A 19,234-nucleotide genomic window follows, 5' to 3' on the forward strand; every position below is an offset into this window, starting at 1 on the left:
CAGGTTAGATTTGTTTTCACTTTAAGATTCCCATCAAACTTCATTTTTATTTTTTTAAGATTTTATTTATTTTAAAAAGAGAGAGAGAGCACACGCACATGGCAAGAGTGCACTCGAGGGGAGGGATCAGAGGGAGAGGGAGAGAAGTCTTCAAGGAGACTCTCCGAGGTTACGAGGCTCAATCTCAGGACTCTGAGATCATGACCTAAGCCAAAATTAAGAGTTGGCTGCTTAACCAACTGAGCCACGCAGGTGCCCCTCAAGCTTCGTTTTTAATGAGAAATCTCTAAAAGCAGAAGGGTTTGAAGGAGAGTAAGGTAAAAAGAAATCACTGTAGTCTCAGAAACAGTAACTCTTGTTGAGGATTTTGGCTGATTCGCGTAACTTTGGCTCTACCATCTCTCTGAAGAGAGATACCCTTCCATTTGATATTTAGCTGCCATTAAGCAACAGGAGAATAATTCATGAATGGTGTATGTGTATTTACTTTTTGCTCTCCATGATGAATACTAAAGAGAATCATTGAAAAACAAAGCTTTCCCACCTGGATTAAAACACTTAAATCCAAAATGGGATAACTAAAAAACAGAGTCCACCTTTAAGGAAACCACTCTAATTCAGCAATGAACTTTTCTTTTTTTCTTTGTTTTTAATTTTTTTTTAAATTTATTTGACAGAGAGAGAGAGAGAGCACAAGTAGGCAGAGCGGCAGGCAGAGGGAGAGGGAGAAGAGGGCTCCCTGCTTAGCAGGGCTCGATCCCAGGATGCTGGGATCATGACCTGAGCCGAAGGCAGACGCTTAACCGACTGAGCCACCCAGGGGCCCCAGCAATAAGCTTTTCAATAGCTAGCAATGTAAATGACAGTGCAGATCTGTGATGATTACCAAGCAACTAATAAAAGTCATGTTCTTGAAGAAGAGTCAGGATATGAAAAAATGCTCACTATGCATTTTGAGTGAAAAAAGGTTATGACAAAGCTGAGTGTATAGTAAAATCAGTTTATAAATTTTAAAACCTGTGTTTTACACATCTATCTACATTTTAAAAGCCTGAAAGGATATACACCAAAAATCAACTGTGGTTATATCTGGGTGATAGAATTACTCATAATTTTTATTTTTCCTTTATTTAAAAAAATTCCATAGTAATTTATATTATTACTTTTACAATCAGAAATTTTTTTTTCAAAAAATTAGAGCCTCCACATTTTTTCCACTGGCTAAGTAGCAATGAATTTTTCAAACACCGAAGCAGAACAAAATTTAACACAGGTCCCTAGCCCAAAGAGAAATAGTATTATAACCATACTGTGAATAAAATTTTTATAGTCACTATTATTTGAAATGCAACACAAAATGAACTTTAACTCTATTTATACATCTTTTCTAGCCTTGAAAAATCATCTCTGTAAGATAAACAGTGGATCCAAAATAGCATAAATATGATTTCTTAATAATCCAGTGTTTTACAGGGGTTAGAATCCATCCATCAATGCACACTCAACAGTGGTACTGATGTGGCTATTTAGCAGACATGAATGAAAGAGGTCAAAGCTCTAATGAAAGATGCTAGACAACAACTGAAATGGTGAGGCTGACTCAGCTTCTGCCAAGTTACACAAGATGCATCTCCTCTCTCATCATTGCCTGCTCTCGTTCAAAGTCTCAGACTCTGCACTTCAGGACCAGAGGCAAAAATGAGGCACACTGCACATGACAGGAGTTAAAAAAAAAAAAGAAAAAAAGCTAATTATATCAGAGATAGTAATAGTTCTTATGTTATGTATATATGTACATATATTTTCATAATTGGATGATGACTATTAGTGTCTGAAATGGTCATGGTTGGTCATCCCAACCATAGTACCATTACATGTCACTGCTGGCACAGTGGCAAGGGATAAGGATGGAGAAAACATTTCAGAAGGCATCCCCACCCTAGTATTATAGCTCTGGTCCTTTGAAAAAATCACTGTTTCGTACAAGCTCATGATTCTTATTTCAGAGTAATTTTATCTGCAATACACGGTGACCCGACCAATGATCAATTTAGCTCTCCAAGCTGCATGAAAGGACTGCATCTTCTACTTTTTCTGCAATCTTCCACAGGGCTTAACCACAAGTGGTTAATAAATGCTGGCCGACTAATTAACACCACTAATGAGGTGTTAGGAAAAGCTAAATGCAGAATACTACCCACTGAAATTTAATTTGCTTCAAATATCTAAAATCATAAAATATTAGAACTAGAAGGGCATTAGGTCAATTAAACTCCAATCAGTCTAATCACCTACTTCATGGTGAAATACTTAAGATAAAGTTAATAGCAGTTATCCCAATATTCTTGATTCCTTGTCTAATAATTTTTCTACTCTATACTCTTGTCATAAAGAAAATTGAGTGGTTTCATTTTTCTTTCTTTTATCCACTGGCCACTAAAATAAATCTTTTTTTTTTCTTTTCAGAGTTTTTGTTTATTTATTCATTTAAGTAATTTCTACACCCAGTATGGGGCTTGAACTCACAACCCTGAGATCAAGAGTCACATGCTCCTCTGATTGAACCAGCCAGGAGCCCCTAAAAGAAATCATTCTTAAGCCCATCATCACGTCTACTTTTGAAAATTCAAAGAAACAACTGTTTCTGAGGTGTAACTTCCTGCAACTTCATGACTTTAAGTTCTATCTCAAAATACAACTCAGCCTATTTTTTTTCCTCATGAAGTTGTTTAATTTCCTCCCACTTATAATAGTAATAAATTCTTTAAGAAGCAAGGTCCTCAAAACAACACAGTTCAGCTTCAGTTTTGGATGCCTGAAGCAAAGCCTACCATATTTTACGAAATACTAGTGTAGTTTTATAGCTGTTTCCATATGGTCATCCAGGAAAGTTCTCTGGAAATATGATTTGCTCAGCATTTCAACTCTAAAGAAAAACCATGAAGAGGGACCTATGAGCATAACTAGACTGAATAGGAATAATGCAACTGGGGAAAACAGAAGGAATGACTAAATTATGGATGAGTGACAGGTTTTCTGGGAGAATAGTTAGCTTTTAAATTAATTTTTTACTGCAGGTCTTATCCCTCAATTTTTCTTAAGGAAGATAGCAATACCTTAATAATACCAAGCTCAAAACGGTTAACTGCTTCCTAGATTTTCCTGAACTCTTTACTCCATTATTTTATCCACCCCACTCCAACTTATTAACTTGTCACTGGATTTATGAGATGCTAAACATCCGCATCCATCAACAAAGGAAGAGTAAGATCAAATAATCATCAAATAATCAATAACTACTCTTTGTCAAATGTGTAACTCCACCCTTATCCATGAGAGATATGTTCCAAGACCGCCAGGGATGCCTGAAACCACAGATAGTACGGAACCCTATATATACTGTTTTGTTCCTACGCACACATACCTTTGATAAAGTTTAAGTTATAAATTAGGTGCAATAAGAAATTAACAGCAGTAACTCATAATAAAATAGAACAGTTACAGTATACTGCAATGAAAGTCATGTGAATGTGGTCTCTCTCTCAAAATATCTTATTGCACTGCATTTGCCCTTCTTGTGATGATGGGAGATGATAAAATGCCTACATGATGAGATGAAGTGAGGTGAGTGGCGTAGGCACTGTGATGTAATGTTAGGCTACTAATGACCTTTTGACAATAAGTCAGAAGGAGGACCACTGGCTTCCAGATCATGATTGACGGCGGGTAAGTGAAACCTGGGAAACCAAAACTAAGGATAAGAAAGAGTACGGTATGCCTTGGAATTCATGATAAAAGATTATGGCTGGGCGGGGGGCACCTGGACAGCTCAGTCAGTTAGGTGTCCAACTGTTGGTTTCGGCTCAGGTCATGATCTCACGGGTCATAAGACTGAGCCCGGCGTCCAGTTCCACGCTCAGCTTGAAGATTCTCTCCCTCAGCCCCTCCCCCTACCCACGCACATCTGTGTATGTCTCTTTCTCTCTCTCACTCCAATAAATATATCTTTAAAAAAAAAAGATTATGGCTGGAAACTTTATGGGCCCTATCAGCATATACCAGGTCAGTTTTAGAAATAGAAAATATCTATATTAAGCAGTTCAAACTGACAAAACCAATAATCATCATAAATCATTAGGAGTCTAAATTTAATAGTTAAAAATACTCAGTTAACTCTGTGTAATACCCGACAAAAGCTGTAAAAATACTTTTCTTCCCCAGGTTTGTGAGCTAATAAATGATTCCTTTAATAAGCACAATCGACACAAACAATTTGAGATCTTTAACTGGCAGCATCAGTATAAAATAATACTTGTAGACATGTTAAACTACTTACTCATACAGAGTTGAACATTTTTGTTTTGGGTTAATGTCCCACAGCTTCTTATTACGGACAACATATTCACTATTGTGCTGCTCATAGATAGCTTCAAATTCTTCTACATCTTGCCGAAGGTGGTCAGGTACCACAAATGGGCCTGCAGAATTTGAATTGCATCTGCTGATAAAAAAAAAATTTTGTAAATCATAAACTTGTGAGGTGACCCAGAGAATATTTAAATTAAAATAAATGTAAAGATAGTAACATATTACTCAGCTTTACAATGCAAAAAACCACTACCAGAGAATTAAATGTAGAAAAGTTACCCTTCCACAATTATATATCTTTGCCTGACCACTGAGTAAGCACTTTTAATTAAGTACCTACCCTTGGTCCCAAGAGCAAATTTTCTGAAACTCCTGGTTTTAAAAGTTTCAATGTTACATTAATTGTAACTTGTTAAAGAGAAAAATGCAGGATTTTATTATAAAAAGATTTTTTTTTTCTAAAATATAAGATTCTAGCATTTGTAAAAAGATGTGGTAGTTTCAGTGTGAGTTCTAAAACCAGATTCCTGGGTTATATTCCTTGGCTCTGCTATTTACAAGCTTCAGGTTCTTGGGCGCATCACTCAACTATACCATTCAACGATACTGTGCATGAGTAGCGTCCTTATCTGTAAAATGGACATAATAACAGTACTTACCTCTTAGGGTGGAAGAGTGGATTCAATGAGTTTATATATGTAAAGCTAATGGAATAGCACCTGGTACATAAGTGTTATCTAAGTATAGGCTATTACTATTTTAACTTAAAATAATTCCTCCACTTAAAGAATCCACGAAAATGACTGCAGGAAAGCAGCTGTTATGACAACTCCTTTAAGAAATGTGAAAAAAAAAATTGTAGGTTTCTAGTCCATAAAGGAATATGACATAAAAAGGTCACTGCTACTCACTACTTTTATTTCTTCTTATGTCTATTTGTTTCCTGAAAACTCAGTTTCAACAACCAGACACAACTGAAAATTGCTCATATCTAAGGTTAAACCGCAACATCAGGGGCGCCTGGGTGGCTCAGATGGTTAAGCATCTGCCTTTGGCTCGGGTCATGATCCCAGGGTCCTGGGATCGAGTCCTGTGTCAGGCTCCCTGCTCAGCAGAGAGTTTGCTTCTCCCTCTCCCTTTGCCTCTCCCCCTGCTTGTGCTCTCTGTCTCAAATGAATAAATAAAATCTTAAAAAAAAAAACAAAAAACAAAAAACACAACATCATATACAGCTTCCAAAACGTCTTCCTCAATCCTACTATAGCAAAAATTCTAGCGATTATCAATAGGACACTCTTTTCACTGAACATTTTAAGGACGATTTTCTAGGATTTTCCCACAATATCTTGCACTTAGTAAGCTCCCAAACTGATCTAATAAATGTCATTAGCCCAGTGATTTTAATGTAGTTTGTATGAATTCTTAATGCAGACAAACCATGCTATAAATTCAACCAAGATGGATCACACCAGGTTGTCATAACAGATGCACATCTTTAGACAGTGAAGTTAGGGAAATAAAACACAAGTTTAATTTATGTTAAATTAACACCACTTGCTGAGTTAATACACTTGAGTTAAAATGAAGCAAAAAATTTTAATTGTACTTACTTATGGTCTTCACCTGAAGTGACAGTCTCATTATTTGTTGTTACTGAAGCTGTTCCAGACCCCACTAACATAGGCTAGTTTAAAAGACAGAAAAATGAAAATGATTTTCCACCTTAAAATTCTGAAAAAAATTAGCATTAAAAGTGATGAACACTTATATAAATACGCATGCAAACTGCCAATATATGACTTACCTAAATTTTTCTTATGTATAGGAACACATAGTAATAAAAGTTTCAACAGCCATAAATATGCCCAAATTAACATTTAGGTAGCTTTCAGTGCTCCAAAAAAATTTTAAAGATTTTATTTATTTATTTGAGAGACAGTGAGAGAGAGAGAGCGAGCACATGAGAGGGGGGGAGGGTCAGAGGGAGAAGCAGACTCCCTGCTGAGCAGGGAGCCCGATGCGGGACTCGATCCCGGGACTCCAGGATCATGACCTGAGCCGAAGGCAGTCGATTAACCAACTGAGCCACCCAGGCGCCCTCCAAAAAAATTTTAAATGTCAAAGATAAAAAGACAAGTTTTAGTGGAACTTACAAACAGCTGCTCTCATCCTCCCCTAATATTTGTTCCCCGTCTCAACTCCTGCCCCCCTGAGCCCCCACATATCTGACAGCCAAGGAGAACCCACCGTAAGATAAACAGGACCCTATTTATCTCACTGGACTGGAGCAAATTTTAGATTAAATCTTAAAACAAAAAAAGTCTTTCTCTACAAAATGCTTCTAAATATCCCCCAAAATTGGTTAATTCTAATTTATATATTCAATTACTTTATACAAGAATTGATACAGAAAATATACCTTTGAATCTTTTGGCTTCTTTTTCTTGCCTTTATTTTTTATCTTAGCAGAATTAAACTGGAAAAATGGAGGGGAAAAAACAATGAAAACTCAAATAAAAATTATGAAGCTCAAAATAAAAATATCATACTGGTTTTAGCCATAAGTTGAATATATGTAACAAAAACAACAAAAATGCTCAACAAATATAACATTTAGTATGTTAGCCCTAGTGTTATGATTTATAATAGAACATAAGAGAAAGCTCAATTTTGACTGTTATAACTAAAATTGCTCCAACATTTTAAACTTATTTGTAAGAAGGTTTATGTTATTTCAAGCAATTAATCAGTCTTTTAGAGTAATTCCAGTTATATGCTACTAGCGTTCTAATGACATTCCTTTTACTAAGCTAAACTAGACACTCTACACCTGGCCAAACTCTGGGGTCACAGTGAACTTAAAAGACATTTAACTTCCCACGGGTGTGTTATCTGTGTTTCCATACTTAGCTGGGCAGTATTTAACAGCAGATTAAGACAAAATTTCAAGTACAGGTGACCTGATCCTAAAAATCAGTAAATAAGCATCTTTCTGTCTGAAAACTGCCACAACCTACTAAGAAAAACTCTGGGATTATTTTAACTTAAACTCAGTTTGGAGCCATTCAAAACAAAGTCTATTCTCCTTACAGAGCAAAACATTAAAATTTTAATCATTACAGATAACTTTTCATTTTTATGCCAGGAGATGATTCAACAACTCCTTCCCTATTTCCCTTTCCCCTATTTATTCGTTGCAAAACTTTATGGACACTGCCAATTTAAGCCTCCAAGTTTGCTGACTGTCACTCTAAGAGGAAGATTGGTATTAACTGTCTAATAAATTAGCATAAATCAGCCAGAAATCCTCCAGATTTGGTTCTAGAATGCCACTGTGATGTAAACAAACACTGGCCTGGGTACTCCTTTCTTCCTTTGGCTAACACAGATTAGCACACTACAGTTAAAGTGATCAAGTAACTTACCGGCACATCGCCACTGTCTTGTTTCCTTAATACAGTACAGCGGCTGTCTGTAGGAAAATACCAATGATTTGTGAGAAAATGAAGATTTTGCACTGCCAAACAACACATTAAGCCTTAAAGAGAACCACCCCAGATACTATTATCATCCACTATGTTCTACTCCTTGTTTGATTTTGACACAAATTTAGTTTAAGAAACCAAGAGCAAAAAGGCCAAATAAATGGAAACCGACACAAAGAACCACAAAATGTGAATCCAATTCAACGTGATTTGAGTGTTTTCTGGGGGTCAAACTCTATGCTAGGTGCCAGGAATACAGAAATGCAGAGAATAGCCCCTGCCACAGACAGGCTTGTGTTTCTAAGCTTGTATTGTGCAAAATACACTAACAGGCAAATACTTGTAACCCAGTGTGCTAAGTGCCTCAACAAAGACAATGGAAACAAAACTGATGGAATAATAAAGTTTTCAAGGATAAAGGCCCAAGGAGAGGTCAGGGAGGGCTTGGAGGGGGGGAAGCAATATTAAAGTGAGACTTGAAATAAACAAGCAAAGGAGTAAGACATGGTTGGAGGAAATGTCTGAGCAAAGACACAAGGCAGGAAAGCACAAGGAAGGTCTGGACACTTTCAAGAAGTGAAAGAGGGCAGATAGGGAGAGTGATGATAAACCCAGACAGATGATGTGAATTTAATGTGTAGGCAAAATGAAGTGTTTAACAAAATCATTACAGGATCAGATGTTCTAGAAGAGTCACTAGTGGCAATGTAAGAGGAAGATCTGGATGGGAAGGTCTAGAGGCAGAGAGACCAGTTTGGAGGCTACCAGGATGGTCTAATCACGGAGAGATTACTAAGGCTCTCACGCAGGGAAGTGGAGATGGACAGGAAAGGACAGATCAAAAATAAAGCTTACTGGACCAGTGACAAACTAAACACCGGGTAATAGGAAAAAGGAAGAACTGAGACTAATTTCAGAGTTTCCTGCTTAGATACAAGATATACAACAATGTTACTAAGAATAATTTAGGAAAAACATCTCTAGGGTTATAATAAGTCGGTTTAGCCACACTGTTCTTAAGATGCCTGTTAGCTGTCTACAAATAAATACTAATAGGAAGAGTATGCAGAGTTCAGGAGAGAGGCTGGAACTCCAAATTATCATAGCATTGGTAACATTACTGAATACTTTTATTTACAAGACCAGTAGATTCTGAAAAGTTTTAAGAAATATAATCATCCCTTTAAATGAAAAGGTATAAAACTGAAAATATCTGGGATGAGAGTGAGAAGCAGAGTTATTGGAGGGGAAAATCTGCTGGGATGGCTGGTCATTTGGCTGGTGGCTTCTGACTCTATGACTAAAAGCAGAGGAACAGTCAGCCAGATGGACTGTATAGTTGGGGTACGAAAAAAAGGCACACTAAGAGGGTGTCCTTTTTAGTTATTTTGTTGTGTGAGCCAAGCATCAGGTTCTATAAGCTCAGTTGCCAGGTAGCATTGTATTACCAACAGCAGCAAACTGATGGCAATAAATTCAGGCTATCAAGTAGCATGTAGCCTCCAGTCACGGAGCTGTGTCCTGGAAAAATAAAGCCACCTATATTTGAAAGTGCTCCTTCCTAAGAACCACAGTAAAAGCAAGCTTTTTAGTTCCTTTTACATATGAACTTTGTAATGTGTGATACTTTTGTACAACGCCAGACCTTTTAATGTGCCCTTTAAAAAAAAGCATGAAATTTAAAAGTCTAACTCCTGACAGTCCATAAAGCAGATGCTGAAGAATGCTGAGGGAAAAGGGGGGAGGGGTATCATAAGACACACACTAAGTCCCAAAGATAAGAAGTTAAAATCAATTTAGAATCTAAGAATATTAGAATTCTGAAGCAAAATGGGACCACACAGACCATTGGCTCCAAATCCTATCACTTCAATGATGAAGAAACTAAGATCCAAGAGAAGCTAAGGAATTAACTACTAGTCACCCTATTCTGCTAAACTGGGACTCCATGCTGCTACCCAAACAGGTGACCCAACTCCTCTCAACCCCATGTCTCTAAGTCTGATGTCCACCAATCTGACTACATCCATGTTCACAGCTCGGACTCTAGCCCTGCACCAAGGCTTCATCTTCCCCAGGAAGAACACAAGTGCTTGATCCTCCATTTGAACCGCCAGCACTCTTTCTGGTCCTCTCTTACTGAGCTTATGTCCACATTAGTTATTTGTATATTCATCTTATTCCCTTTTCCACAATATAAGGTCCTTGAAGGCAGGGACTAGCATAAGCATTTCTGAGTTCCTGGCTAACACCCAGCTTGGGCAGGGGCCTTAAAGCAGTAATAAAAACAAGGTTTTTAGTGAACTGAATTAGGGAAGAAGCTGGGCCACAGCTTACTTTTCCTGATTCCCCAATCTAAGTTTTCCCACTACAACAGCTGTGCTATTTCTAGATTTTGCAAACATCACCTCCTCTGCAGGGAGATGTTTTCTTGAAGGTTACAATTTAAACCATTTACTGATAAATTCTGTCCATTTAATAATCAGCCTTTGCCATGATACTGTCAATGTATCTAAGATGAGAATAGTATGGTGTGTAATTAGTGTAACACACCCATCTGAGCACCCCTACAACACTTAGCTCAACAGAGTAAAAACATTTTATGACATAAAACAAAACAAAACACCACTCTTCTTAATCACGTACTTGCCCAAATAAGCAGGCTGTACCATAATAATTCTTACCATTTTACCAAGTATTAAATAAGCTAGGTCCTTCACAGATTTGTTTTCCCCCCTCAGCCCAGATATAATACAAATTGAAACTCAGCTCACACACCCATTATGTCAAAGAACTCATCTAGAGCATTATGTAGTGCGGGGAACTTGTCTCTGTGCTCTTCTAGCAACCATATTAAACACCGCGCTTCCTTCAGTGATGTTGGCTCACAGAAGTAATCAAATTGCTTTCCTTCTATAGAAGCTAGTTTATGACCATATTTCTCATTCCAGAGAAAAGTCATGATGCTAAAATCAAGCTCCTTAAGAGACGCTCCATAACGAGAAAAAAAAGGTCCTGTGGCATCTAAACCTGTAAAAAAAAAAAAACAAAAAAACAAAACCCAAATCAGAAAAAGGGAAAATCATATACCATAAAATCACATTCAATTTTACATCTCTGAAAGCAGTTCAGTTATAGTTTGCTGACATTTTCAGTGAAAACACGTACCTGAATATAAACTTGTTCGAGCTATTTTGCATTTTAGGAATACCACTTAATGATATGCTAATTACAATAGTTCTTATCTATTAGTTGAATAAGGTGGGCCAAAGGCTTCTTACGTAATAGCTCATATATTATAAGCTTCTATGGTCATTTTTATTAGACTTTGGCAATGAAAACAGGGCATTAAATTCCTGTAAAAATATAACAACTCTTTTACTAATTCAAGATTTTCCTTCTAATCAGTACAAATCAGCAAGATTTTAGTCCTTTTCTACATATATCCCATAGTAACAAGAATATGCAAATGATTCCCAAGAGCTTTTAAAACAGGAAAGGGGTAAACAAACCCCCCAACACCTCCATTAATGACTCCTTACCCTCCTCCAAAAATCAGGATGGTCACTATTCCCACTTTTATTCCACCTTCTAACAAATCAGAAAAAGAAGTGGCTGCAACCTCATACCACTGTTCTGAAGGAATGGTGAGACTCTACCCTTACTAACACAGCCACCAAAGGCAAAGACAGTTCTGGTCTATCTTCCCACCCATCTCGAACACAGCACAATCGCCTCTTATGTCAGCCATAGTTTCTCAGTCAGCATATGAAGCAGAATGCGGAGTCAACATTACCCTGGATGGCTGTTTCCTCCAGATGAAACAGTTACCTTGCAGAAGTCAATGCTGCATGAAAAATGTGCTCACTGAAGGGAAGGCAAGAGGTCAATTCTAGTATCAAAACTTTACTCTCCCCCACACCCCACATATAAACTGACCTCTCATGTTAAATATGCATATGATATGACCCTACAGTATAAACTTTTTGTTGAGAAGGAAGTAAAATTCCAGGAATTGGAAATTACTTGCCTTTAATAAATAAATATGAGCTTTACATCAGGGATAGAGTATAATCTTACTAATTAACATGCTTGAAGTCATTTTAGAACTTTTTAAAAATAAAAACTGCAACTTTAAATAGTATCTATATACTTATTAAAATACCTTTAATCTTCAGAATAAATGTGAATTATATCAAAAGGACACATGAACATTTCCATCAGTGAGCTATAAGGCTTGAATACTACAGTACGCTGAAAGAACAGTGGCCGGCACTCTTGCCCGCGTAAGCATAACCAGAAAGCTTCCTTCTCCTAAGTCTTATCTTCCAAAGCAGCTTAAAGTTAAAAATAACATTATAATTTTTTATTTGATTGTTAATAGATGCAAATGACAACCTTATCACTTAAGAGTGATTTTCTGGGACCAGAAGCCCGTTGCAGACCTATGCTCAAAGCAGCAACACTTAGCGATCAACTATGCTGAGCTTCCTGCCATCTTACTTTGTTTCTACTGAGAGAAATTTATCAATATATTCTCTGAAACTCTAGAATTCTAAGAGCTCCGTGTCCCTAAAAATTCCAACAGGTGGGGGTGACTTGCAGAGGTGTGGCAGTCTCACCCTTTGGACTGCTCCGCTGTAGCTCCCACTGGCCTTGTAGCCAACAGCTGCCAATTGAATCATCCACTATCTGAGGCCAGTTACCACCACAGTCACCAAGATAAACAGTGCCCTGGTAGGTACCCAGAGAAACCTCAATCTAGTATTAGACCACAACTCTATCTGCAGCTGCTTTATGCAGTCCTGCATGGCCTTGGGCAAAGAGCCTCCTTGGGGGGAGGGGAGGGTCTTCCTCCACCAAATTAGGAAAATCAGGAAAAATAGCAGAGTTTTATAATCATGTGATTCAACCTCAGTGTATTTTTCTCATAATCCTTAGATACAGATTTGCCTTCAGTGATCCTAAGCAATTAGTTCCATCCACTCTTCCTCTAAATTTTCCAAAGAATCTGACTACAGAACTGCACAATCCCAGAGGGCACTCAGACAGCCACCTCCAGGGGGCACTACTGACCCATGACCTGCCTAGGATTCTCTTTGTTTACACATTTACAAATAGTTTAGCAAAATACAGGACTGGATTTTCTGACAAAACTTTCTTGTGTTTACACCTTTTAAAAGTGTACTGTAACCTATCTATAAAATAACCTAAATTGTGAGTTGGGAGGAAATAGTACTTTTAACCATACAAATCTGTAGTCCTACATTTTTAAAAAAATCATAAATGATGACAGAAAAACGAAAAAGGGATCAGAGGCCGATGTCCACCCTTCCTACTAAGCCGCAGTTCTAGAACTCAGTGGCATACCGAAGCTGTTAAGTTTCTGGATCCAGGCGGCTAATTTTGGCTCCACTTCTTTAAGCTCACTCAAAACATGCAGAAATATCCTGGTCTTTACTCTATTCTTTTCTTGAATCAAGTGACGAATGACATAGTCCACTGCTTCATTTAGAAAATTTCTGCTAGAAAAACAGGTTGTGTAGTCTTCTGTGCTTAAAACCTTCCAAGAAAGCAATTCTCTGAGAAGCTTGGAAGTGTTCAGAATACCAGATTTTATCTTGTCAGCATACTGCTTTATGCACTGCAGAATTCTGTCATCAAGGAACTGGCAACTCTGAACATTGTCTGCAGTTTCTAAGGACAAATAAAAGTGGTTAAAGTGAGCAATGGACCAATTTGCAAAGATATAAACTGAGAAAGAATAATAGAACATTACATAATAATATAAAATATGGTTCAGATAGATTCTTAATGTTTTAAATAAACTCAAGAAATTTTAAATTTGGAATATACTTAACAATACCTTTGAAAAGATATGAAAGTTCACATTAAATCAAATATATCAAAAATAGCTTATCTCCTTCACTCTATACCACTCATGGTAACATCTAAAAATTTAGTTCCTCTAAAATAAAGTTCAACAATCCTAACCCAGCCTCATCACTACCTAAACTTTTTTTTTTTTTAAGATTTTATTTATTTTTTTAAGAGGGAGAGAATGAGAGAGACGGCATTAGAAGAGAGAGGGTCAGAGAGAGAAGCAGACTCCCTGCTGAGCAGGGAGCCCGATGTGGGACTCGATCCCGGGACTCCAGGATCATGACCTGAGCCGAAGGCAGTCACTTAACCAACTGAGCCACCCAGGCGCCCCACTACCTATACTTTACATTCAGTAACTATGCTTAATCATTAAGAATGCAAAGGGTTTTTTTTCTGGAGTTGAAAGGATCATTTATTTAGTTATGAATTCAATTAATATTTGCTAGTTACTGTTTTACTCATCTTATTGTTGGATCCTAAACCATAGGATCCCACGGAGTTGTTAATTCCAAGCTGGAAAATCACTCAGAAGTTCATCTAGCCAACCCAGGCATCTCCCTAATGGATGGCCATTTAGCATCTTGAAGCATCCAAAGTTAAAACACAAACATTTACCCGAGACTTTCCTATAGTAGGAAAGATAATTTTGACTGATCTGTGAAACATTAATGGAATACTAAATAAAAAATAAAAACAACAAGAGGAAGTATTTCATTTTGGGGATAGCCATCACAGTAGAAAATGAGAAAGAATAACTTCCTTTAACTGAAAACTAAAAGTAGTCCTGGGGATGTAATGTACAGCATGGTGACTACAGTTAATATTACTATATTGTGGGGCACCTGGGTGGTTCAGTTGGTTGGCTAAGTGTCCAACTCTTGATCTCAGCTCAGGTCTTGATCTCAGGGTCATGAGTTCAAGCCCTGCACTAAGCTCCACGCTGGGTGTGGAGTCTACTTTAAAAAAAAAATAATAATAAGGGGCACCTGGGTGGCTCAGTCATTAAGCGTCTGCCTTCAGCTCAGGTCATGCCCCACATTGGGCTCCCTGCTTGGCAGGAAGCCTGCTTCTCCCTCTCCCACTCCCCCCTGCTTGTGTTCCCTCTCTCACTATGTCTCTGTCAAATAAATAAATAAAATCTTTTAAAAAAAATAATAATACTGTATTGTATATTTGAAAGTAGCTAGAAGAGTGGATCTTGAAAGTTCTTGTCATGAGAAACCAAATTCTGTAACTATGTATTGGGATGCATGTTAACTGGATTTACTGTGGTGATCGTTTTGCAATATATACGAATATACAATATATACATCATGTTGTACACCTGAAACTCATATAATGTTATGTCCTTTATTCCTCAATTTAAAAAAAAACCCTTAATTAAGAAAAAAACCTGAAAGTAAATATGTTCACAGGAACAGTATAATCACATTCCCATGATGATCAGAGAATAATAACAAGTGAAACGTAAAACAGAAGGCTGGGTTAGGTAATCTCTACAGCATCTTTTATGAACTGCTTCTTTATTTGAACTCAGCATTATTTCAGATAATTAGTAGCTAATTCACATTCAATGTTTTAGAACCTAAATCTGCATAGTGGAGTTTATAGAATACTATCAAACATACAATATGCATGTCAGCTATTATTTCCACCTTCACTTTGGTGATAACTGACACAGATCTTGCCTCAAGTTAGCACACTGCTATCCCCGTGTACGTACTGCTTCCAAATTCAGTGCTCTTTGTGCCAAACTCTCCCCATCTCAGAGCAACACAAGAAAGTGATGGTACTAAAATACGAACTGAAATCTAAATTTCAATTCAGTAACAATATAATGCCCAATAAGATGGATATTTATGTTTATGCTTTTAAGGAAGAAGATATTACTCTCATCATGCCTTTGACTTCAGCATACCTTTCTGCTCTTCAGTTTTGGGTGGATTACTTTCCCTTAAGTCCTCTTCCATTCTTTCTTGTGCTAATTTTTTTGCTTCTTTTTTTTGGATCTTTCTCTTCAATTTTTTGTCTTCTTTCAGTCTTAGCTTCTCTAGGCTGATAAGCATTTACATACAATTAGTGATAATCCACCTTTGTTATAAACTCAATTAACTATCTGCCTATTACAGAAACCATTCTCCAAGTAGTAAGCTAGAAGTTTCCTTTTTAATTCAGAACTTGTCCTGCATCTTCTCTTTAATATCAAAAACCGTTGACACATGTTCAATTAAGATTAGGGTACTTATTTCATGAAAGCAAGAACTCAATGACTAACTTTTAATTAAGGGTGGCATGCACACATTGCACAAATGTTTTCATGTATATAAGTTACTGCTTAGGGTAAATAAAAATGGTATAAATTACACCCTGCAAGACAGTACATATGTACACTCATCTCAAAGAAAGCTCCTACAGTAAAATATTATTTTCACATCCCAATAATGACCCACGACACTGGAATTTGGTTGGTATGGTTTACAATGAATTCTCTTCAACAAATAATTCTGTTCATCTTTTCTTTTTTTTCTTGGTCACAAATGATGAAAAAATCACTTCTTGGAATAGAGGACAAGAAGCAGGACCAAAAAGAAGAAGAAAAAAAGGACTGGAATTATTTGACTAAACAATATATACAGAAGTGAATATTTTTGACAGTATGTTGAGTTTTTCAGGGTGAGAAATAGTCATTGGTTCAAAAATGTTTGCTGAAGAGAGATAAAAAAGAAAAATGCTTTTGGAATTAAAGTTTAAACAACGGAGAGCTAGGTATGTAAATTTAATCTAAATGCCAAAGCTATTAATCAAACGTCATTTCACAGCATCAAATGTCATAATTTTACTTAAAAATTCAATCGCCAAATAATGCTTCTTATTCAAGCTTTTGGTATTTAACCATAGGCGGTTCTCTTTAAGTTTTAAATATCCATAAAATTCATTTAAACAACACTTATTTGGATATGTATACAGCCAATTTAAAAAATAGCATAACTTAGAAATCTGCATTTAACAGAATTATATTCTAATAGACATCGTTAAACTACTAATTCATTGTTAAAAATCTTACCTAGAACATTTCTGTTTCAGAATAGGTCTTGGAGGAACCTTTTCTTTTATGACCTTGTGTTCAAACTTTAAATAAAACAAAGACAACCAAAATTTGTCTCATACTCATGACATAAAGCACAAAACCACAAGTAACAAGCAGTTCAGAAGCACACAGTCAATAATCAATTTGATAGAGAACAGGGATGATGTTCTGACCCAGACAAAAGTCCAGAAAATTTTAGCAAAACAATTTACTGAAAAGAGGAACAAAAGAGTAGACACACTTTAGGAAGCTCAAAAAAAAAAAAAAATTAAGAGTAAGCAGATCAAATAAACTACAAATACCATTAGAATAACCCACCCCTAACATTCCCATATAGTGAAGTAAAAGGTAACCCTTCAAAACACTCTTCCCCCTTCCTAAGAACTCCACCCTTGTCAATACCCATAAGTTTACTGGGGATTAAGAAAACAAGATTATCGAAAAGAATAAAAACAGTAAAACTAAAATGTAAAAAGTCTCCTCTTTTAGGAAATGAAAGAATGTGAGAATCCTTCACTGCAAAGATACATTATGACATCCTAATATTTCCTCCATTTTCTTAAATTAAAGATTTCTCCTGGAAAACACAAGATCTAAATTGTACAACCTCCCCAAATTTAAATCATATTTTAAAAGTTATAAACATTTTGGTTAACAATTTGGTAATATTTCCCCTCTATTAGATACTTACTTCACATTTAACTTGACCACCACTGCTGAAAATGATAATCTTAGAAATGATTCCTTCACAGTCAGGGGTAAGACAAATTCCTTGTAGAAAATCCTATTTGATTAAAAAAACAAGTGCTATATCTCAGAATAAATCTATATATGTATACCATTTTAACCATCAGGAATAGTCAAGATATGTCTAAAACCTCCTTTAGGGAGGCAACGAAAGTCCCTGCTCCTTGTCTTCTGACTTTCAGAGCCTCCCTTGTAGAAGGAATATACTCCCAGCTGTAGGGCTGACCACGTGACTTGCTTTGGTCAATGCAGAGTGAGCTAACATAATGTACATATATCCACGCAAAAGCTTTAAGAAACACTGAATGGACTGGCCATTGCTCTTTACTCTCTGCCACAGGAAGATGTTCTGGTCACTCTTCAACCTCAATTCAGAAACAACACAGCTACACAGACTAGAGCTGCCGGCCCACAGCTGCAGAACTCTAGGACAATAAACGTAAGCAAGAGATGAACTTTTCTTATTATAAATCAAGATATACTTGGGTTGTGTATTACTTCAGTATATCCTAGTGCAAGGTGACTAATTTACAGGGAGTATTTTAACTCACAGGAATGGTTAAGACCACTAAGGGTGCATGTGTAACTAGAGAAACTGAGTTAATGTCAGACAAAGACATAGCAAAAGTGACTCAATGGCAACAATTATTTGGTTATATCATTGTATCTTTAGTTAACTATGTGAAAATGCATAAAATGTGAGAATTTATTTCTACCAAACTTGAATAATTCCTTTTGCTAATAAATACCTAGCACAAGCACCTTACTCTTTTCTCCAACAAGAACAGGGGCTTACATGAGGCTAAGCAGTGTAGAAAATGGTTTTCTTAACTAATGATGTGCTACATGCTAGCTAATTGAACATAATGAAAATAAATTAATTAATTAAAAAAGAAAATGTTTTTTTCTTTTTTTTTTAAAGTCCATAGCTTATAGGAATCAGAAACAAATGAATGCAAATAAGATTACAAAATTGTGCCTTCGCTCAAGGTATCTAGCTAATGGTAATTAACATTATTATCTTGCTAATTAAGAAAAACCACAATGAGAAGTGACAGTACTAAGTTTGGAGAACATAAAACATTTGAGACCCTAATTCTACATCAGAACATTAACATCAGACATTTAAACTTTTATTTTTGATAAGATTCCTAATATAAAAACTGGTTAAACAATTTATTAAAGGCCTCTATGGTTATTGCCCTTATGCCAGTATAAAATAAAAACAAAAACTGATTTTCTACTTTATCATTAAAGTTTTCATTTAAAACTTTTTAGTTATGTTTAGAATGCATAGAAAGGAACTTATATTCACTAAAAACTTCTCCTAAGATTCTCAGGGAAAAAAATCAACATAAATTAAGCACACTACAAAATCCAGACTATGTGAACTTACCTTGTCAATTTTATCATTAAAAGTTGTTGTTTTCAACTTCTTCCAACAGTTCATGTGAAATTCTATTTTACAGTACTGGCAGCAGCTGATTCGTATAAAACCCTAGGGGTTTAAAACAGTGTTTAAATACACATTTAAAGATGTCTACACATACACACTCTTCTTTCACAATCACAACACACATATTAAGATAAAGGGAGAGCTGTCTGCATTAACCAGGCAAACATAACTAAATATCACATTCTCTCCCAGGGAAGTACAATACTT

At 36.3% G+C, this 19,234-nt stretch overlaps 1 protein-coding gene across 7 annotated transcripts in view; it reads right to left on the reverse strand.

The window, feature by feature from the left end:
• The window catches only part of TTC3 (tetratricopeptide repeat domain 3), a 115,620-nt gene that overhangs the window by 33,437 nt on the left and 62,949 nt on the right, over positions 1–19,234 (reverse strand). For 6 of the 7 annotated variants that reach the window (XM_073890321.1, XM_073890405.1, XM_073890473.1 and 3 more), the window contains 10 exons: positions 18,968–19,069; positions 17,516–17,608; positions 16,801–16,865; positions 15,655–15,791; positions 13,224–13,550; positions 10,632–10,883; positions 7,794–7,840; positions 6,788–6,844; positions 5,979–6,052; positions 4,337–4,501 (listed from right to left, as the gene is read on the reverse strand). In XM_073890321.1, the coding sequence (XP_073746422.1) occupies positions 4,337–4,501; positions 5,979–6,052; positions 6,788–6,844; positions 7,794–7,840; positions 10,632–10,883; positions 13,224–13,550; positions 15,655–15,791; positions 16,801–16,865; positions 17,516–17,608; positions 18,968–19,069 (1,319 nt within the window). The remainder of the gene's footprint in view (positions 1–4,336; positions 4,502–5,978; positions 6,053–6,787; positions 6,845–7,793; positions 7,841–10,631; positions 10,884–13,223; positions 13,551–15,654; positions 15,792–16,800; positions 16,866–17,515; positions 17,609–18,967; positions 19,070–19,234) is intronic. The other variant, XM_073890345.1, reaches the window with a different exon arrangement.

Source organism: Callorhinus ursinus, unplaced genomic scaffold (genome assembly GCF_003265705.2).
Source record: "Callorhinus ursinus isolate GAN/ISIS: 27379988/994484 unplaced genomic scaffold, GSC_fseal_2.0 scaffold1, whole genome shotgun sequence".
Classification (NCBI taxonomy): Eukaryota; Metazoa; Chordata; class Mammalia; order Carnivora; family Otariidae; genus Callorhinus; species Callorhinus ursinus.